Raw genomic sequence first — 22,972 nt, 5'->3', positions numbered from 1 at the left:
ATTAAACTATTGCTGTATGTAAAGTAAATAAGGTTTTTAAAATGTTTAAGAAGCTTCATTTAAAATTAAATTAAAATGCAGAGCCCCCCAGACCAGTGGCCAGGACCTGGACAGTGTGAATGCCACTGAAAATCAGCTTGTGTGCCGCCTTCGGCATGCGTGCCATAGGTTGCCTACCCCTGCGCTAAATGCTGAGTTGTCCGTTCCAAGGTATTGTGGGATATACCAGTGAACAGCATTGTGAGGAAAACAATATAGTTTAATTGGCATAACTCCCCAACCTTTATATGTACAATATTTATACCATGTGCTTATTACACATTAATGTTGTGTTAGCAATATGTCTGACACACACTTTGTTTGACAAAGGAGAGAAAATAGTGAACCCATCAGTGTGCACGAAACAAGACTAAGTATCTTCTTGTGTACACATACTTTGCTTCTAATACCTACAGTCTAAATGTAAATGAGTGGCCATTTTAGGCCATATATAAAGGTCTGTGCTGTTGGATCCTGATGCAAGACTGCTGCCTTAGCACAGACAGCAGCTTCTGTCCGATTTCAAAACAAAAACACAAAAATTGCAAGATGGTCAAGGTTAAAAAGGGCATTTTCTTTTTATATAGGATTTTTTTGTGAGAACTATCCGATACATATCTATTAGCATTCCCAAGTAAAGTCCTGTAAGGTCAAGACCTTGCACAAATTTTAGCATAGAACAATTTTTGTTTTTTTAAAACCATCTACTTATATACCAGAGCAGCATAAAGAAAATGTAGTGGAAATGCTGACAATATAAAAGGAGCCAAAATAATGTATCACGATGGCTGAAAATAAATTGACAAGAATGAGAACAGAGAATGTAAACCCATAACAAATTTAGTAACTTCAAAAAATCCCAACTATTTTGATCAATTTTCAAAGATTAAAGTTGAAGCATTTTCCACTCGTCATTTAAAGCATCTGTTAAATTGTCCATATAGTACCTAAAAATTGTTGCATCGATTATTCTGTTATTAAATTGTGGACTTTCCAGACATCTCTCCATTTCACACACTACTGACATGCTCAGAATAAACAGACCCTCCTTAACTGGAGACTATAGGCAGAATATTGCCAAATGTGTATTGCAGCAAAAGTATGAAGGCAATAAACAGAATGCATAAAGTGATTAAATCATGATATAAAGTTTGCTTTCCACTTCCATTTTAATGCATTGCTTACTGTGTGTTAATTCTTAATAATTTGAGAGATGCCATTTACAAGAGGTGAATAATGTTTTAAAATTAAAACACAAAAGGTACCTGTGAACTATTTCTCTGTTCAGCTGGTCTTCCACCTCTGGAAAATGTCTGAGGGTTTTCTATCCAAGGTTTTTTCTGAGTTGCCTGGGAATTTACATTAGTCCAACTTATGGCAGCTGAAAGAAATAGAAGTTTCAAAATAAAATATATGAAAGAAAAGTCAATAATTATAGCAGAAGTTTTATTACTTTGAAGTGACAAATGTTTGGTGGTGTATACAATCAAAGTAAAAGATCACACCAATATTGTGATCTGAATCTTGCAAAAGTTTCTTCTCTGCCAAAAACTCAGTTCCATAATTATGATTTATAGAATTTGGCAAAAAACTTCATTTTGAGAACAGAATTCAGCCACAGGCACTCAACTGCTAATAATGAAGTTTGATTATCTTGGTAAACATCTAATGTAATAGTGGGCTCATTAGAATAGTTGCATATTACGGACAGTGAGCCAATCCAATTGACTTTTCTGCCCATTGTTTTCAGGGCTGAATTTAGCACAATTCCTCTACAGTTATTTTTCATTATTATTACAGTAGGGTTTAAAACTCCTGATCAGGATAAGAACCTCCTTGTTCTGTCCTGTACAATATACAATAAAAGTAACAGACCCAAGCAGCTTATGTTCTAAATAGCAACAAAATACGACAAGTAGAACACACTGGGGAAGGAAACAGGAAGAAAGTGTGAAACACAAGGTTGCACGTATTCTTAGCTGAGAGTATCATCTGAAAACCTCAACTCCCCCTCCCACCCCTTAGGCAGAGACAAGTGCACTTAATGAATCATTACCAGGCCACCTGCCTATTCATTATCATTGAGCAATTGATCATTGGTGTGGCAGTACTGATGGGTCTTGAGAAGATTTGAAGGTGCACAGGATAGTGGCTATGCTAAATGATTTAGGAAGGACAAAGAGATATTCTTTGCAACATGTAAATAAAGATACAATATGACACAGCAAATGTGACAGCTTCAAGATTTTCTTTGAAAAAAAATAAAAAAGAGCTATACCTGCATTTATTGATGGTTCTACAATCTGAAAAGGAAGGAAGAACATTTTAGTAAATTATTTTTATTATCGTAGCATCAAACAGCAACCTTGGCACTTCACAAATGTTCACCTACATTCATTGCACCAGAATCTGTATTTTTTGAAGTCATGGCAGCAGCAGCCTGATTGTTGCTATGTTTAGGACTGCAGTAACCACTGTCGCTGTCAATATCAGCTTCACTGGCCCCTTGTTCACTAGAGGATTCTGCAGCAGGATGCGATGCACGTCTTCGCCTGCCTTTTGATTTCCATAGCATTGTACTAGAGCTCTCAGAAAGTGACTTATTAGCGATCTCTGAAGGAAAATCTGTGAGACAAAGAAAGTATAACCATTTGTGTCGCAGCTGTTGGAAAGCAGAAATTACTACTAATGGTACATTAACATTTGTGATGAAAACACAAAAGCTACTGAAAAGAAATCAAAAGAAAGCACCAGGTAGTTTCAAATTAGTAAAAAGAGAAATGTACTGACAGTGTTGGATGAAGTAAGTAGTAAGATCCAGTTTTCAGGCTATTACTAGATCTATTTGTGTTGTACTAACCAACCCCTTGATCAAGATGCAACCTATTTTTGGCAATGGGATTTGCCAACAAACAGGTTTTGCTGCCAACAAGAGTCTTCAAAACAAGGGAGTTAGGTAATACCATGTAGGTTGTCAAGCCAAAATTCTCATTAAGTTGCATTCTGGGTCTCTGAATATTCATATAGCAGGATTCCTGCAATTATTGCTTTAAATGCAGAAGTGGAACAGGCAACCATAGTGAAGAAAAACCTTCCAGAAGATACATAAAGCAGAATTTATGAAGAAAACCTTGCAATATTTTTTTCCTGTATCAAATCCAATGCACTGTGTGGTTTTTAGAACTGCTCTTATATCTAGTCTCAAAAAAAAAAAGTTTTGAAGACCACTCTTGGAAGAGATTTATTATCCTTCTCCCAACACAGTGAATTTTAGTACTCCTGAAAAGTTCCAGACTGATGCCACTAGAAGTTTGCCAAAGAACAGATACAGCAAAGACACCAGAAATGCAATTTCTCCACACTGCCTCCCAGAGTGCCTTAACATTAGTCTAGTGGGGGGTATCTGCTGCAATTGCCAACACAAGTTCTAATTAGTGTGAAAGTGTAACAACCATTAGAAACTACACAGATTACCATTCATTTCATGTAGGCCCCAGGCAGCCAGACTGTAAGACTTTTGCACAAGAAAATTTTTAGAAGTAGGTCATTTTTTGAACTTGATGTTGACTGTTTCCCTTCAAAACAGCCGGGGAAAGGAAGATTATATGAAGTACACTTCTACCTCGATATAACGCTGTCCTCGGGAGACAAAAAAATCTTACCACGTTATAGGTGAAACCGCATTATATCTAACTTGATTTGATCCACCAGAGTGCGCAGTCCCCCCCACCCCCAGGAGTGCTGCTTTACCACGTTATATCCGAATTTGTGTTATATCGGGTGGTGTTATAATTGGGTAGAGGTGTATTAGATAAAATTAGAAGCTCCAGTTTTAACACATGCCTGCCAAAACTTACCAAAGTTTAAGTTTTTACTGCCATGCCATTAATAGTTCTTGTTTAGAACTATTTCTCTGCAGCAAGTGGTGTTAAACCTTCAATACTGAGGTTTTTATCTGGTTAAGTCATATAATTGATTCAAGCTTCAAAATGATAAATCACACCTGCCCTACTGACTTACTACATGCTACAGAATGTTTTACAGATTCAAGATTTCAAACTTTCTGACAATCTGCCTCCACCAAAAATATATCAGAAGCCCAATTATCAGTCCTGCCACAAGTCTGACACACATCCTATCTACCTTTCTAACTATTTGGAGAGTCCATTTCATTGTTTAAAAGGGTTTTCCCCAACCCCCACCCAAAAAATTTACCAATATTTCTATAAACATGATTCTTACCTTAAACTAAAAGTAAAATCAGTGTTTGAAGCCTACCATTCATTAGCAACCTTACAACAAATTAAATGCACACAGTGGAGAAGTTTGAGTGAGCAGGTGAGAAACAAGGGGAGATCTTCTGTTCATAAAAAAACCAAACTCTGCAGTTTCAAGCTTCAGGAAGTTTTTTTAAATAGTGATTACAAACATCTCTCTCTCACAAGTCCTGAGAGTGTCTTTTCAACTCCAATACCATAGGCTTCAGCCAATAAATACTACTAGCTGGAGTCTCCATATCAACTCAACTCAGCAGAACTTGGTCCTAGAGAAGCCACCTGTCAGTCTATAAATTGAGATTCCATGAGTGGGGACTTCAAAGTCTGCACAGCCAGTGCCCTTGATCATCTAAAGGTTTTGGGTGGCCTCTCTTCAGGGCCGCTCCAGACACCAGCTCAGCAAGCAGGTGCTTGGGGCGGCCAAGGAGAAGGGGTGGCAATCAGGCTCTTCGGCAGCAATTCGGCGGCAGCTTCCTCGGTCCCTCTCAGAAGGAAGGACCGACTACCAAATTGCCGCCGAAGAAGAAAGTGGCATGGTGGAGCAGCCACCAATGGCAGGGTTTTTTTGTTTTTTTTTTGCTGCTTGGGGCGGGAAAAACCCTGGAGCCAGCCCTGCCTCTCTTACCTCTGAGGCCTTCATATAATCATAATTTGTTCTATTGGGATGGCAGTCATTTGGGGATGAAATGTGACCGCAGCTCAAAGACAACGCAACTACAGTTTAGGACAGGAAGCAAACTATACAATACAATTTAAAGTTACTAGAGAAATTAGGTGGGAAGATAAGATTCCAAGTCAAAGTTAATCAGGCCACTAGTGGTGCTTCCCAATATTTCTTTCCCAAAGAGGGTTAAGAAGCCTTTAATAATTAGGAGTAGATGTGTGTCTCCAGCAGAATTCCTATGATGTAGCACTGATTCAATTCTGAGAGAGTAAAGAATGCCAACTAATGAGTCAATCGCATGTTTTCTACAACAGTGGTTCTCAAACTTGGGACGCCGCTTGTGTAGGGAAAGCCCCCGGTGGGCCAGGCTGGTCTGTTTACCTGCCCTGTCCGCGGGTCCAGCCGATCGCAGCTCCCACTGGCTGCAGTTCGCTGCAGCAGACCAATGGGTGCTGCTGCAAGCAGCGGTCAGTACATCCCTCGGCCCGCGCCGCTTCCAGCGGCTCCCATTGGCCTGGAGCAGTGAACCACAGCCAGTGGGAGCTGCGATCGGCCGGACCTGCAGACGGGGCAGGTAAACAAACCAGCCTGGCCCACCAGGGGCTTTCCCTACACAAGTGGTGGCCCCAGTTTGAGAACCACTGTCCAACAGCACGTCTTTGGTTCTTGAAGTTCTCTATTAGACATCTTGTAGGTCAACCCTCCTTAACTTATGATCTGACTAGATCAGAAAACATGGTGGTATGGCTGCAGTTCCAGTTAGTTAGCAGACAGACACACACACACAAAAACCCAACAGACAACATCTTACCTGTTTGCTGAGATGCATCAACCAACAGCACAATTTTTGATCTGTTCTCAGGGCCTGATGCATTGGTCTCTTTTTGGATAGCTACACTTTTCACTGGAGCCCTTTTGCTTTTTATGTGTGTCTGCAATTGTAGTTGCTGTTTTAAAAGATCAAATATATACGAGACATATTTAAATACGACAATTAAAAATTGTTTGGTTAGTGCTATTACAATTTCTATAAAGTTCTAACAGATTCTTTATAGAAATCACTTGTCTGAAACAAGGGATTATGGGTAATGTTCTCCAGTAGTTCACAAGGTTAATACTATTTTGGATCACATTCTAGCATCTATCAGTTTGAAGAAGTTTTCTATATCTTCCATGCAGCTTAGTTTAAGGAACTACTAATACTATATTATACCGTAAGCCAACAAGTTTTGGAGACTATTACCTAAGCAACTAATGCTAGACAACTACTGGGTAGCAAGAGAGGAGAGTTTTGTTGCAGTTTAATGTAATTAATGTATTTCTACAAAAGCAAATGACTACACAAGCAGAGTGTCTTTTAGCTAAGTGCAACATATTAATGGACTTCTACTTCAAGATAACCAGTGCTTCTTAGGACATATATGTACCTAAAATGTGATCCAATAAAACCCTCAGAAATGTTGTTGAATGTAAGCAGCCTAGTGCATGTGGCATGACAAATCACCTACTGCAATGGTTTTCAATCTGTGGTCTGCAGACAATGTCGAAGATTTCCAAAGGGATCTGCACCTCCATTTGAAATTTTTTAGGGGTCCACAAATGAAAAAGTTGAAAAACCACTGACCAACTGTTTTAAAATTACTTATGCAATATCCAAGAGCCAGAGAGAAAAAAATCTTAGGTGGCAGTCAACAACATCCAATGAAGTAGCTGTTGGCCATATATGACCCTCAAACAACCTGTCTCCCAGCTCCCTAAAGCCAACAGCATTGCCCCTCAGATATTCCATCTAGGTTCTTATAGTACAACAGTCACAAAAGGAATGATCTTGTTCAGGCCTTTGAAATACTAATTGTGCAAAATTAAAGCATCACTGTTATACTTTATAACTATATAAAGTTATACTGCTTCAGAAGAAACCACGGGTCGAGAAAAATGTTGTTATACATACTTGTCCTATGCTGTTGAACAAAAATATATAGGACTAAAAAGCAGCTCATTTTTTGTGCAAAAATGTTTTCACATGATTCTATTATTTGCTCTGTTAATTGGGGCTCAACAATGACACGCTTACCTTTTGCACAGCTGGTCCCCTGTTACTGCTTTTGCTTCGCTGTCTGGATAATGGAAAGACCTGGCCTGGCTGGTTTGGGCGATCAGCACATTCGGTTGTAACTGTACTTACAGCGCTTGCTGTCTGAAAGGGTGCAGAGTAGGGTGCAGGAAAAGGATGATAGAAACCCATGACTTGTGCACATGGGGCTGGCATAAACTGATAATACGTATACTCTGTAGAGACAGGTGGTTGAGCAGATATAATAGGATAAGCAAGATAAGGTCCTGTGGGGCTCGGGTTTGGCTGCTGCCATCTGATGTCATTATTATATAATGGAAATTGTCTGTAAAACCAAAAGAGAAAAAAAACAAAATTGCTGAAAAGTTACACATAATTGGAGTGAGTTTACTAGTAACTTAATCCTTTATTCTGAAAAAGAAATTAGTGCCAACTGTTTCATGAACTCTTTGCCCTAATAGCTTAATTCAAATGCTTAACTGTTAAATTCCTAGCGTGCAAATAATATATATTTTGAAAGCATGACTGAAATAATGTAATTTCAACTGCATTCAGGGACACTGTACAAAATACACAAGATACTATGGCAAACAAAACTGCTCAACCAAAAGATTTAAATTTTATGAAGCAAAAGAATGTTAATGTTATACTAGCAAATTAAAAGAATAGGCCAGAAGAAACTAACATCTTATGACAAAATAATTGTCAAGAAAAAATTATCTTCACCACAACGCAGAAAGCTGTTTATAACCAACTTTCAAATTAGAGGTACTGATATATAGTTATAATTTATTTATACTGTAGTTCAAATTATTTCAACACATCAGAAAATAAAAAATGGATGAAATACCTGGGGACACACCAGATAAATTTACAGATAGCTATGGTAGCAATAATTTAGTCTGACATTCACCTACTTATCTAGGAGGAATAATGTTTTGATAGACAAGGGAAAACAAGCTATCAGCTCACATTTTATCCCAGGCTCCTAAGTTCCCTAATGCAGACTTTGAGAGCGCACGTGAAGACAGACACCTACCACTCAAATACGTTCTCTATTCCTTGAAGCTCTGAGAACAAGTGCAGTGTAGTGGTCTCTCCCTGGCCAATCTCTATTGCTAACGACAACCAAAAGAGCCCCATGGGAACTCTGAGCCCAATTCCCTTCCTCTCCATAGGACTAGGGAGACCATTGTATAGAGAAGACTGCAGATATGTGTTAGAAAAAGGAGGGGAAGATAAAGGTAAAATTCATGACAATTGTGCAAATCTGCATAAGCCAGTTCCCAGTAGAGGGACTGTTAAATAGAGCCCTACATGGGAGAGGTGTAGAACCCTGTAGCGGGACTGGGATCCCATGGATCCACCTGCCATATTACCAAGAGTGGGACTAAAAGTAGTCCCTACTCTTAAGTATTTTTAGCAATTTATACACTGTAGCATTTTAAGATATCAAGGTGCCATATACATACTGACTAAGCCTTGTAACTTTCCTATGAAGTAGGAAAGCATTATCCCCATCCTATATAGGAACACAGATATGGAGAGGATAAGGGTCTTCATGGGTACAGAACTAGCGAATGGCAGAGCTGTGACTAGAATAAGGGCTTCCAATTTCTAATTCCTTCCCATGCTCAGTTTAATGCATCATGCAGTCTTGCACATGCACGGTGCAAATCAAGTTAGTTATGGGAAGGCCTCAGACTGCTAACAGCATACTGTTCTACCACTTAGGGATCCAAGTTACACCCTTTCTCTTAGCACCTTGTTTTAGAGGTGGCTGGGTACACTTGTTTGGACTGGCTCTGGAAGGTTTAAGAGTAGAGCGGATGGGTTCAAGAAGGATCTGTGGTCACTCCTCTGACCAAGGCAAGAAAGAACAAGGAATCTAAGAATGGCGGGGATTAAAGGAGAAAAATGGGGACAACATTACCCAGGGTCGTAGAAACTCTATCCTCACCCAGTAGGGGACAGAAGAGTAACTAAATGCAGAGAGGAAGTTTTCAAGCTTACCAATAATTATATGAAAACAGTGTTTATATAGTCACTTTCTTGATTCCAGGCACATCTTTGACAGAAGGGAAATTCAAATTTATTTAAAAGTCAGTGTCTTTTTCCATAGAGGCGCACCACCACAAATTACCTGTTGGCCTGGTTTTCCTGTACAAATGGGTAGCAAGTAATCAGGTAGCTGGGAATAGGAGTTGGTTCCACTCCATTAACACCTCCACTGTCATTAGGGAGAGCCATAGATATCATAAGTGTATCAGGACCCTTCTTCTGAGGAATAAATGGTTCTACTTCAGCTGACAGTTTAACATTCTTAAAAAAGGAAAAAAAACAACATTAATAAAGTCAGAGTCAGTGGTTAAACAAGTTAACAAATGGCAGGAGTTATCCTGCAAATTGTTAACAGATTCTCGTTACTTAAGGCATTTGACACATTAAAGATTTTTAAACCATATAAGGAACTGCAAATTTAAAGTCTTAAGTAATGACCAAGCTATTTACACAAAAGTCAACATTTACACTGGAAAATGCATTTTAAAAAGTACTAGCAGGCCTAAGGCTGTTTAAACAATCAGGTGCCTAAGGTTGCATTTAGAAGTCCAAAATAAACTGGAAGACCAGTGTAAGAAAAAGTAGCTCAAATAACAAGTTCAGACACATCTACTAGTTGTAAATATGAAAAATGTACAGTCTCATCATGACTTCCCTTACATTCTTTAAGGAAACAATTCAACCAGTAACAAGCAAACACAGGGAAATAAACTCCTCTTTCCCATTTGTTGATGCCCTATGGAAAGATCATGGTTGGCTGGTGGGAATGCAACATCCTCTCAAGTGTAATAGACTCATAGACTCATAGACTCATAGACTCTAGGACTGGAAGGGACCTCGAGAGGTCATCGAGTCCAGTCCCCTGCCCTCATGGCAGGACCAAATACTGTCTAGACCATCCCTGATAGACATTTATCTAACCTACTCTTAAATATCTCCAGAGATGGAGATTCCACAACCTCCCTAGGCAGTTTATTCCAGTGTTATATCACAAACCAAAAGGAATCACCTTTATCCTCTTTTCCATTTCTCCCTTTATTCTTCAGGATTATAAATCAAACATTCATCATGTCCATTAAACAAGGATATTCTCTTGAAGAGCTTACAATCTTAAAATTCACAGGGATGCATTGCAATTAACACAAGCACAAATCAGGAGATCAGCCAGCCTCTTGGTACAGGTGGATTTTTGCAGTGATTTGACAAGTTGGAAAACAATTGACAAATGTTGATCGGAAGGATGCAACGAGCACAGGAGTTGGTATAGAACAACAACATGTGGCATTTATGTTGGCCTTTATGTTTTCAAAGCTCCAAATAAACATCAATTAATTTAAAAAGGACTGGAATTGGGAGCCTGCAGACGAGGCAATAGTCAGGAGACAGGTTAGGATCAAGTGTACAAAGACACTAGGTTAGAGATGTAGATGAGGCACAGTTGTGTAGGCTTTCATAATAATTGCATCTTAACTGAAAACATGTGGTAGACATAGTAAAGTCTGGTCTACATTGCAAAGCTGATCATACTCTGAGGCAAAAAACAAATCTTAAAAATGGTTTTAGCTAACCATTTCACTGCTAGTATGGGTGTAACATTGCTAAGAAAAACCTTACTCCATCTGCAATTTTTATGTGTTTCAAGAACATTTACAAATTTTGCCATTGAGATTAGATCAAAGTTACCAATAAATAAAAATGAATTTTGTCATACTGTCTTTTCAATGTCGTTTTGCAAGACAAGAGCCCCGAAAGGACTAATCTAAAAGGTTTGCTAAACAATTTAGGCCCTTTTACACTGTGCCAAAAGAAGGTGGGCTCAAGTTCTGTAATGATTTCACTTTGAGTTGACAAGATTATCACTTTGCACCCATACTCAATACACTGTCAGGGGCTGCTGAAGTAAGACAGACACCTATACTCTAGTTACATTCAGGGGCTAGACTCACATTTGGTTGTTTGTGGAATGTGGATTTGTAAGCCTGTTTTATCCCCAAAGCTGACAAGAACTTCAGTCGAGCCAACCAAACTAATTTAATTGGTCTTAATTTCCATTCTTCCAGTAGCTGGCAACCCCATAATGTAGTGCATTATGTGTAATAAGCACTGCTCTGTCCCCTGCATTCTACACCTTCTACAGAGTTTTCCAAATAAAATGTGACTACCAAGTGGCCTATCAAGTGACCACATGCAGTGGGACAGATGCAAGGATTAAGTTTTCACATCTTTATTATTGTACGCTAAATGCAATATTTACCAAAGAAAATCTGAAAGGCAAAAGAAACCACCAAGTTAGACAAGCGGTACAGATGAAGTTTGCTAGTTTAGAAATGAAAGCTATATTAAGAGTACTTAAAAACTAAGGAAAAATTAAATAATGGAAGCAACAATAAAATGAAGTGTTGCATCTACCAAACTGCATTTTTGGAAAAACTTCCCTCTCTTCAATCCCTTTGCATTAGAGTTATGCACTGAGAAAGTAGTAATCATCATCCAAGAAGACCTATGTCTGCTGTCAAGGTAGGTAAACATCAAAAGTCTGTGGCAATGTTTCCCAAACTTGAGACGCTGCTTGTATATGGAAAGCCCCTGGCAGGCGAGGCCGGTTTGTTTACCTGCCACGTCCGCAGGTCCGGCCAATCGCAGCTCCCACTGGCCACGGTTCGCTGCTCCAGGCCAATGGGAACTGCTGGAAGCGGCGGCCAGTATGACCCTCAGCCCGTGCCACTTCCAGCAGCCCCAATTGGCCTGGAGCAGTGAACCGCGGCCAGTGGGAGCTGCGATTGGTCAGACCTGTGGACGCGGCAGGTAAACAAACCAGCCTGCCCTGCCAGGGGCTTTCCCCACACAAGCGGTATCCCAAGTTTGGGAAACACTGCAGTAGAGCAAGTATCTTTGTGCTAATCAGCTGCACTTTTGGCAACTAGATAATGATCGAGTACCATCTTGAGTAACTTCGCTACAACTCACAAAGCTTCATGTAGAGGAAAAATGATACAGTTGTTAGATCACTAACATGGGACTTGGGAGACCCAAGTTAAATTTTCCTGCTCCACCTGATCCTTCCTGTGTGAAATTATGAATGCCAATTAGAAATAATGCTTAGTTTTTTAATAGTCCAAAAGGATCTAATTAATTAGGATTTGCACCGTAATAGCTCCAACTCAGGAGTTGCCCAAAAACAAAAATGGGAGAAGAGCTCATGAATAAACAGCAGTTCTCTTGGCCATAACGATTTCAGCTCTTATACAGCTAACCTAGGAGCCTCAAACATGTGGCCTGGGGAGTTATTTGCTGTGGCCCGCCAAGCTCCGTGTGCCGCACTGCCCCCCCAGAGGTATTTCCTGTGGCTGCCAAGCTCCCCTCACCTGCCGCCCCCCCACCAGAGCACTGCATCCCTGCTCCTCTGCCTACCTCCGGGTGCTTCCCACTGCCAAACAACTTAGCGCTTTCCAGGAGGGAGGGGAGAGGAGTGGGGAGCTGTGCGCTCAGGGGAAGAGGCGGAGAAGAGGTGGGGATTTGGGGAAGGGGTTGGAATAGGGGCAAGGGAAGGTGCCCTCATTGAAGGGGTGGAGTGGGGCGGGGCCAGGGGCAGAGAAGGGGGGCTTTGGTACCTTTATATGAAAATGTGTCAGTGATGCAGCCCTTGAGCCAATGTACTAGTCCTCATGTAGCCCTCGTGGTGATTTGAGTTTGAGATCCCTGAGCTAACCCGTTTCTATAAAGTCAGGCCAAGCCATTTAGATATACAAATGCGGCAGTGTTCATGAATGGCCGAAGAACTTTCAAATGGTTATGCCAGTTCTCTCTCTTCCCAGCAATACAATGAGACAGTTTGGGTACAGATACTATGCACCACATGAGTACTGACCAGAACCATAAATAGGCTTTCCAGTCATTTGTCATCCAGATGGGGCAATAACATTATGACACTACTGATATGAGATTGCCCTTGTGAATTTGCACTACCTTTCTATGTTTTTAAACAGCCAGGTGCCCATCTGATCAACCTAATGGCAAACTGAGACAGGAGAAAGAACTAAGTATTTTGTGGAAGTATCCTAGGTAGGAATTCTGGAATCAGTAAGCTTCTCTAATGCAACGCACTTCCAAGAATGCTTTTCAAGTATGGAGAAGATAATATTTTTTAGGACAGTTGGCCACTGTCTATCTCATCTGTACAACCGTGGAGGTGTCTGAAGTCCAAATGTCTTGTGTTAGGCTGAGGTGTGTTCCCAGCAGGGTTTTAGGGAGTGTGTGGGGAAATATGGAGATCATTCTTTGATGTCAGGTCATTGTAGAACTGTCATTAAAATGACTCTTCTCTTTACCCTTCCTTCCCCAAACTCCACCACTTCTCATGATTCATTTGATCATGGCATAGTCTTTAAGGTTAAATGTAACAATCAAAAATAGCTGATGAGACACATCATTGACTAAGGCACCAGTTTAGGATCTCCTGTAAAGAGGGCTCTGTATTCTGTAGTCCGTCTGCAGTTCATTGAGATTATCTCTACCTGTTAAGGTATCTGTAAAATTATTCCGACTTCATAGATTCCAAGGCCAGAAGAGACCATTGTGATCATCTAGTCTAACTTTGTGTATACAACAGGCCACAGAAATGCCCCCAAATAATTCCTAACATATATATTTTAGAAAAGCATGCATTTATTTTAAAATGGTCAATGATGGATAATCTACCACAACCCTTGGTAAATTGTTCCAATGATTAATTACCCTCACTGTCAAAAAATTATGCCTTCTTTCCACTCTGAACTTGTCTAGTTTTAACTTCCAGTCACCGGATCATGTTGTACCATTTTCTGCTAGATTGAGTAGACCATTATTAAATATTTGTTCCCCTTGTAGATACTTATAGACTATAATCAAAACAAAGAGACGATTAAGAGTTATCAAGATGAGAAAATTGAGCTCATTGAGTCTACCATGTTTTCTAATCCTTTAATCATTATTGTGGTTCTTCTCTGACCCCCCTCACCAGCCCCCAATTTATCAATATCCTTCTTGAATAGGGGGCACCAGAACAGGAAACAGTATTTCAGCAGCAGTCATAACAGTGACAAATACAGAAGTAAAATAACCTCTCTACTCCTACTCAAGATTCTGCTGTTTATGCATCTCAGGATTGCATCACACTGTGAGTTCATGTTCAACTGACTATCCACCAGAACCCCCTACATCTTTTTCAGAGTCACTATTTCCCAGAACAGAATCCTCCAACCTGCAAATATGGCCTACATTCCTTGTCCCTAGTTGTATACATTTACCCACATTAAAACACATATGGTATGCTCTGGCCCATTTTACTAAGTGATCCAGATTGCTCTGAATCAGCAACCTGTCTTCACTATTTACCACTTTCCCGATTTGTGTGTCAAAAGGAAGACCAAATACACAATCTCCTCTCTCTTTAACAAAATCTCACGATTTTGGGGGGTTCTAGCTCATGATTCTTAAACTGGTGAGGTTGTCAATACCGTAAAACAGGTCTTAATTTTATAGGGAAAAGAGTTTTGCTCTTCATGATGCTATTCAGTTTTAACTTATAAAATGTTATGCAGTAACTCATTATATATTTCAGTCCAACAATTACAACTCTACCAAGATGGCATATATACTGAAGTGACCCTTTGTCTTCTATATAAGAGCTACTGTAGTCATCAACAGCTGCAAAGACAGAAGATGACACTAGCAGGACCAGACTGGTAAACTTTGTCCTATAGTTATAGCACTGTATGTTTAATCTTAGAAAAGTTTTTGTTCATTGTAATGTAATGGCATTCAATATTATCCATTAAAATAGGATCTCTTGTCTTCTATCTAGGAGAGTAAAGTTAGCACTCAGATATTTTTTCATCATCCACAAAGTGAGAAAACAGATGCATATGCTACATTTCAGAGAAATAGAATACAGTTGATTGTTTTACTATTTAAAGCCTGGAAGCAAGAAGTCTAGCTGCAAAACATAGTAAGGCAACAACATAGATTCTATAATTTTTAAAACAGTTTTTCCAATTTTGCTCCTGAATCTTATGTTTCAAATCTTCCATAATAACTTAAGTATGCAGACAAGTCACACACTTCACCTATTTTAAGACCAACTTTGCAAACACAGAAACCAGTGTTACTATAATTATTTGACTTCTAAGTGGCATGTATTCAAGGAACAGTAAATATGCAGCATAATGGGACAACATCAGGAACAGCCCTTGTAATATGGTGTGAAATATAATCATACTCTGATAGATTTAAAATTGTATTTCCAATATAGCAGTATCACGCTCAGGTACACTGGTCTCCATTCAAACACTTATGTTGTGTGAACTTATTTTTCCCCCTACTGATCTTCCACCATCATACATTCTTAAAAGATGCTATGCCCAAAGAACACAATATAGAGTAATGGGCTGTGGCTGCAGAATGAAAATATATTTGAAATTCATGTTCAGGTATGAGTTCAAGATTGCCAGTTTTATCACAGCACAAACTTTACACAAAGTTGAAAGTTTAGTTTGCTACCCCTTCACTGGGTATTTTAGAACAGGTGAAAAGCTAATTTTAACCGGTCATGATTTTGCACTTGGTATGCTTTAGTTGACATGATAATCTCCACCTCATTTATGATGAAAGTCAGTTATATATGCAATAATGGTGTAACGTTATTGATATAAATTGGGACCATACACAACATGGTGCAACCATGGTCCTGTAGTGGAACCAAATCCTATGTAAAGGGGGTCGTATAAGGTGTCTAAGACCAAGTTATGAGTTACTGGTTATGATTATGCTGTCTGTATCATTTTGTAGTTGAAGTTATAAGTATTGGTTCTATACTGTCTATATTTCAAACTTGTGCTGTATTACTGGGAAAGATCCCAGACAAGTTGGTGTTAGCTCTGCTTAGCCTGCTTGATGGCCCATTGAGGACCATCAGCTACACAATTGACCCATTAAGAGGAGGCAGATACGCCTTGTGACCCAGCAGGGTGTGCAGAAACTGGCCCATGTGACTCCAAACTCCATTTTGCTGTAATTTTCCACAGTAAGAACAAAGAAGTGTTCTTACACCTGGAAGTGCCTATATAAGGCTGATGCCTCATCTCCATCTTGTCTTCAATCCTGCTTCTTACCTCTGGAGGGACTTTGCTACAAACAGAAGCTCTGCACAAAGGACTGAATGACCCATCCGAGCTGGGGATGTTCTCCAGAGACTTGATTTGAACCTGTAGTTTACTCCATCACTGCTACAAGCCTGAACTAAGAACTTTGCCATTACTGTATGTAATTGATTCCATTTAACCAATTCTAGCTCTCATCTCTATCTTTTTCCTTTTATGAATAAACCTTTAGATTTTAGATTCTAAAGGATTGGCAACAGCGTGATTTGTGGGTAAGATCTGATGTGTATACTGACCTGGGTCTGGGGCTTGGTCCTTTGGGATCGAGAGAACCTTTTTCTTTTACTGGGGTGTTGGTTTTCATAACCATTCATCCCCAGGACGAGTGGGACTGGTGGTGATACTGAGAGACTGGAGTGTCTAAGGAAATTGCTTGTGTGACTTGTGGTTAGTCAGTGGGGTGAAACCGAAGTCATTTTTGTCTAGCTGGTTTGGTTTGCCTTAGAGGTGGAAAAACCCCAGCTTTGGGCTGTGACTGCCCTGTTTGAGCAATTGGTCCTGAATTGGCACTCTCAGTTGGGTCCCGCCAGAACCGCATCGTCACAAATGGCGAGATAGCATTAAGGCTGAGATGCTACAAATTTCTTTGACACACACACAGTAGGTGAGGTAATGACTCTTTGTATCATTTTTTATTTAAACATTCTCTAATAATCTTTTATTGGACCAACTTCTCAAACACTCTGATTCCTTCTCCAGACCTAAAGAGGTGGTCTGTGGGGCTTGAAAGCTTGTCTCTCTCACTAACAGAATTTGGTCTAATAACAGATATTACCTCACCCACCTTGTTTCTTGAAAATAAGAATCATACTATTCTGCAGTAGGATTATTTTAAAGGGACACTCAATTTAAAATTCACATTTTTGCCAGGATCCATACATGAACAAAACAAAAAATCTGAATACTTGGATTACTGTAATTGAAAGATCAGAGTAAAACATTTGTCTTTTTTCAAGTGTAATTATTTTATACTAAGTTTAGTCCAGTCAATTTCTCCACAGTTGTGTAGGGCTTCCAAAGAGCAACATAGAGAAAAAGAAAATGTAATTACACAAGATGGTCAGATTCATACATTGATAAGGCCCTATGTTTTCAATGTTTACTGAAAAATTCCCAGGTTTTACAAAAGCTGTAATTTTGGTTTTTTTAACTGATTTTTACCAAAATTTCAGACCACTCGGGTACATGAAAATACTGATTATGTTAAGAAAAATTCAATACATTACATTAAGTAGATGTGTTCCTGTTAATAATGTTATTCTAGAAGTGCAAATAAGAGGTTGTCTGTAAAAGTAAGGTAATGTAGAGAAAGACAGATGGACGTGTGCGCGTGCATCTATGTACACTCTGTTATGTACAGTTCATTAATAAACCACAATATTAAACTACAATACTTTATCTTTTAATACTCTTATTTTTCTCTCTGTTGCTTTTTTCTGTCCTCCCATCTCTCAGAATTAGCTGTGGTATTACTCAGAAAACCGTGACGTTAAAAAAAAAAATTAACTGATTTTCACTTAATTTTTAATTTCTGTAAACAATGATAAATTTCTGAGAAATTAAAAAAAACTGAAAGCAAAGGGACTTGTACATTGAGAAAGGCAATGTAACATAGCAGTTAGAGGAAGGAATGGGAAATCAAGGCTGGTTTCTTGGAAAAGAAACTTGGAGCGTGACCTTGGGGAAATCACGTAACTTCCATGTGCCTCATGTCTACTCACCAGTAAAATGAGTACACACACATATATGCACATACATACCCCTCACATGCATATTGTAAAGTTTAATATTTGTAAGAGTGCTTTGAGATTCTTGCAGAAAAGGCATTAATGCAAAGCATTACATAAGTGGCTCTTTCCCCCATTGGTCAACAATAAATCTAATAGCCACTAGAAGACTTATGGACATGCCTATCTATTGTTGCAAAACAATTCTGACTCTCTTTTAAACACACTGAAGACCTTGTTCTGGTTATAGTTCAATCATATGAAAATAAGAATCTTTACATAAAACATTCTTCTGGCAAGGACAGCTTTCTATTATACTTAGATGACTTCAAGTGACACATTCTCTCAGCCTAAACTCCAAAGTTTAAGAAAACTCTTCTTTTTCCACAATAATAGACAAAATCCCCAATGTTCATATCCTCAAAAGACAGAAATACAATTGGAGAAATTGAACAAAACAAAAACAGCACACCTACATCCAACTTACTTGCATAATAAGCACTCAGCACTATAATAAAACCATAACTATCTGTTGGCACTACTTTCCTTGCACTTTGTTCAAGCAGACAACAAATAGGCTGTTTTTAAGTAACAAATAATTCAGGACATGTCCACGATTGATATTTTGCAATTCCACTTGATTTCCTAACTGTCCTAATAGAGGCCAAGGCCTTAAGCATAGCTCTAAGCAAATAAACACATCATAATTTTTGAATCTGAAAATAATACCAACTTGTAAAAAAACAAGTTGTTTCTCTTCTCCTAGTTTCCTACCACCACTCTCTTGTGCTGAACACCTGCAAAAAGCTTAGTGTGACCTTGTCTACATTAGGAAAATAACCCATGGCTGACAACAAACATCATCCAAACATATCATTTAACTGTTCTTGAACACATTAACTTCTGCAACTGACAGAATCAAACTATTCCAACACCCATTACAGAAATCACAACAAATCCCAGGGTAGAATAAGGGGTTTAGAACAACTTTCTGCAACATTTTTCTCTCTATATTAGTAACTCAAACTATTTAACCACAGTAGAGAGAGGCTCAGATATTACAGTGATGGGGCCACACAAACCTAGCTAGAGGGGAACTAAGGGGAATCCATAGATGACACTTCGTCACTTTAAGTTATTTTGTTAGTGTAGACAAAAACAATTAATACAAGATGTGTGATGGCTCTTTTTTCTTCAAGACAGGTTTTTGTCCAAAGAAATGAATTATGTTAACACTGACAATCCCTTTTCACCCCTCAAATCTTATACATATGACATGCAACACAACTTCGCTCTTCTGACATAGTTACATTCTAAATCACATTAACTGTTCCTATGAGTTGAGAAGTTAATTTTATTCTAGTTAGTAGCATCACGGTTTATTTGGGACTTTCTCGCACCCCCAAAAAATTATTTACCTAACCGCTTTTATCTCATGACTGTAGGCTTTTACACTGATTTATCAATTGTACAGTGCCACTGAGGAGAAAGGTGAGCAAATCAAAGAATTTCCAGGACCTGCACCAGCATCTTAAAACTGTGATTAAAAACATTATAAATTATTTTACATTGATAAAAGCACATTTTAATGTTTTTATTAAACTTATTGAGTTTGAACCTTTTGTTGAGAGTATTCCTATGCAGGTTACTACTGGCTAATCAGACAGCATGTGAAGCAAGACAGTTACCGTATTGCAGAAAGTTACCCCCCAATTATTCATACTACCATACTATACCATAGCATCTTGGGGCCCCAGTCATGGACCAGGCTCCCATTGTTCTAAGCCCTGTATGAACAGGACAAACAAAAGACAGTCCTTGCCCCAAAGCATTTAATTGTGCTTCTTCTGATATGAAAGGGACTACATAAAAAGGGTATAATCATTACTGAGAGCTTCACTACTTAATGGGGTGAATAACCATTGTGATTTTAGCCCTCTCATAAGCAAGGAAAAAATGCTTAGACAGAATGTGTGAAGTCATCTGTGATTAAGAGTTCTAGCAACAAACTTCACAATAGTACAATACTAATTAAAGTGAACAAAAGAAATATATGAAATAATTAACTAGAAGTATAGAAAGAAGTTCCCAATTTGGCAGAATAGCCTAATTTAAATTCAGCTAAAAAATTATTCTATTTCTGTACACAGTCATATTTTCATCTTTTCTCTGTAACTGATTCCTTGAAGTTATCACTCATCATAACACATAGCCTGCTAGGGAAGATACACATTGTTTACTAATCGATCCTTAAAAACTATGCACAAAATGAAACAATTATTCTTATAAAAATAACTCATTGTCCAATGTCCACTGTATTACTGAAGTTTAGAATTAAGTCAATTGAGAGGATAGCCCTAGAATTTCTGAAGATTTTTCAAAACTGAAAGTCATAACTGAACTATATTTGAAATCCTGCAATTAGGGTCTTTCAACACACATTTCCTTGAAGAGCAGCTTAGTAGTAACAGAGACCTTATTAAGTTTCACATAGAGAAACTCTAATTTTGGATTTTTTAAAATCATCATCTTCTTGTGATGAAGGACTTTACTATGTTCACATCAATAAAACATTAAACAATTGTGATTGAGGGATATTTTAAAGGCTTCTTCATGTCACAACAACTTGAAAAGACCCTGAAAACAAGGTAAATTGATTATTCTGTGACTCTCCACTTAACTTCATCAGGAAAACAAAAGGGGCAGAATAGGACGACTAAACCTTTTATCTGCTACAAACTAAGGACAGGGAAGGCTAGATGGTGTCCTGAATGTTAGAGACTTACATCTACCCCAGAAACAAAAAGTGATTTTAACAAATCTACATGTTTCATACACTAGGGAAATGACATTTTGAGGATGTTTTAAAAGTCTCTCCTGCTGATCTTGTATATGTTAATTAAAATCTCACTTAGTCCAATTGCCCCAGCAACTTGAAACACGTCACGGAAAAAAACAGAAAAGAGTCTTGATACAACATTATGAATATGACAAGCAACAACATCGACTTGCATAAACTTCAAGTTTATATAGGAAGTGGCTAAAAAAAAATGGGGTCAGACCTACAGTATTTTAGCTGCTGTTTTAACGTTCCCACCCACACTTCACAAGACTCTCAACCCTCCCAGCCCAACAGAAGGAAAGATGGCTCGGGCTGAGGGGGTTATGCCCGTGTTGTCACCCCCACTACCGGATCCTTGTTTACGAGTGAAATGTACCCACAAACAGACATGAAAAGATCGAGTTTTCTCTTCCTTCAACAGCAGCTGGTCCAATAAAAGACATGCCCTGCCGCGCCTTGGCTCGCTCTAGTTTTCCAGAGAACTTCTCAAGACTAAAGTCCAGTTTGAGATTGTTTGTTTTTTTTTGGGGGGGGGGGGAGCGGAAGAGAAAATAGTTTTTACACCCCCCCCCAACTGCCCATATACACAAACACCTCCCCCCCCGTTACAGCTCTGCTCCTGAGCACCCAGGAATCCCCTCACCTCCCTGCCCAGCTGCTTGGAGTGCAGGCCCGAAGGCTGCAGCCGGTGCCCACCAACCCCCTCAGCTGAGCAGATCCACTGCCCGCTCCCCCGCCTCGGATTTATAGCTCTGTCTGCCGGCTGCCGCAAATCCCTGATAGCCCTGGCCCCCCACCCCCCGCCTGGCGCCCGCGAGCTCCCCTGGCCCCGGCACCCCTCGGCTCGCGCACACCCCGTCAGCGCCCCCACCGCCAACCTCGCTGCTTGTTTACAGCGCGCGCGCTCGCAGCCCCGGGCCCAGCGCCCCCGCCCCTCCCTTACCTTGTCGGCTTTGTCCATGGCTCCTCCAGCTGGGCTGGGGAGAGGCGTCAGAGTGTCAGGATCAGCTACTTTGCTGTTACTGAGCATGCGCCAGCGCTCCGAGCATGCGTATTAACATCTCCGGAAGCCGCTACCCTGACTTGCCGTCAGACGCTACTACCTGTTGAAAGCTGGCGGTAAACATGGGCCGCCGGAGCGCACTGCTCCCGGGGCGGCCGAACGGGATGGCGGGCGGAGCGGCAGCACTGGGGGCAGAGTGTGTCAGTGGCGGGGAGTTAGAGCCGCTTCTTCCATGGCTGCCCCCTCCCCGCCGGACTCGTTGAGCCGCGCAGGCTGACACGGAAACCGGCTCCTAGCTGCGCCACTGATGGGCGGGAGCCAGCGGCGGCATCATCTGGGACGGAAGCCCGGCAGACCCAAGCCGTGCACAACGCGTTGGCCAAGTGGCTTTGCTGGCCTGCGCCTGCTGGATACAGAGAGGCCTAGCGGTTAGATCACAGGACTGGGAGCCAGGACCCCTTGGCTCACGTCTCAGCTCTGTACGCATCTGTCAGGGGGCTCCGAGGCTTGATTGATTAACTCATTGAAGCACTGACCTAATCTAACTGGTGACTGGATCTAAGTTGTTTCTGTGGTTATTCCATCTCTGTAACATAGAGGCACCAAATCCCTGGTCCTGCAAACACTTAAGCATAGGTGTAATTTTGTGTTTGCAGGATTGGGGCCAAGTTTATAAATGCCTTAAATGAATGGTGTTAATAGAGGTACAGGCCCAAAGAAGGGCCACTTAGCTTTTCTATCATGTGCCCCCTCCAAAAAAAAACCCCACCAACCAAACCACTTGGTAAGTGGGAACTGATGTTGTAGCTCAAGTCACATGAAGCAAGCTTGACCTACAAGTGTTGTTGTAACAGTTCCTGATTGCCTTAACAATAGGACATGAACACTTGTGCTTCAGTACTGACAGCCCAAGCCTTTTACCAGTTGAGCTAATAGGGTGAATTTGACAGCTGTAGGCTGTATTACATTCATAAGTGTGTATAAGCTAACTGCTAGGAAAGGGTTACATTATGCTGACTTTTTAATTTTCCATTTTATCTCATTAACTCAGGGAGGGATAGCTCAGAGGTTTAAGCATTAGCCTGCATT

The 22,972-nt window shown here is 40.0% G+C and overlaps 1 protein-coding gene across 1 annotated transcript in view; it reads right to left on the bottom strand.

Annotated features, from left to right (window-relative positions):
* Positions 1-22,856, bottom strand: part of SECISBP2L (SECIS binding protein 2 like) — a 46,836-nt gene extending 23,980 nt beyond the window's left edge. The window contains exons 1-7 of the mRNA XM_030576862.1: positions 21,824-22,856; positions 9,198-9,376; positions 7,055-7,379; positions 5,792-5,927; positions 2,432-2,664; positions 2,318-2,342; positions 1,305-1,420 (exon numbers count right to left, since the gene is read on the bottom strand). Coding sequence (XP_030432722.1) covers positions 1,305-1,420; positions 2,318-2,342; positions 2,432-2,664; positions 5,792-5,927; positions 7,055-7,379; positions 9,198-9,376; positions 21,824-21,910 — 1,101 coding nt within the window. The 5' untranslated portion in view covers positions 21,911-22,856. The remainder of the gene's footprint in view (positions 1-1,304; positions 1,421-2,317; positions 2,343-2,431; positions 2,665-5,791; positions 5,928-7,054; positions 7,380-9,197; positions 9,377-21,823) is intronic.
* Between the last annotated feature and the right edge of the window lie 116 nt (positions 22,857-22,972).

Source organism: Gopherus evgoodei, chromosome 10 (assembly GCF_007399415.2).
Source record: "Gopherus evgoodei ecotype Sinaloan lineage chromosome 10, rGopEvg1_v1.p, whole genome shotgun sequence".
Lineage (NCBI taxonomy): Eukaryota > Metazoa > Chordata > Testudines > Testudinidae > Gopherus > Gopherus evgoodei.
This window is presented reverse-complemented; position numbering and strand designations above follow the sequence as displayed.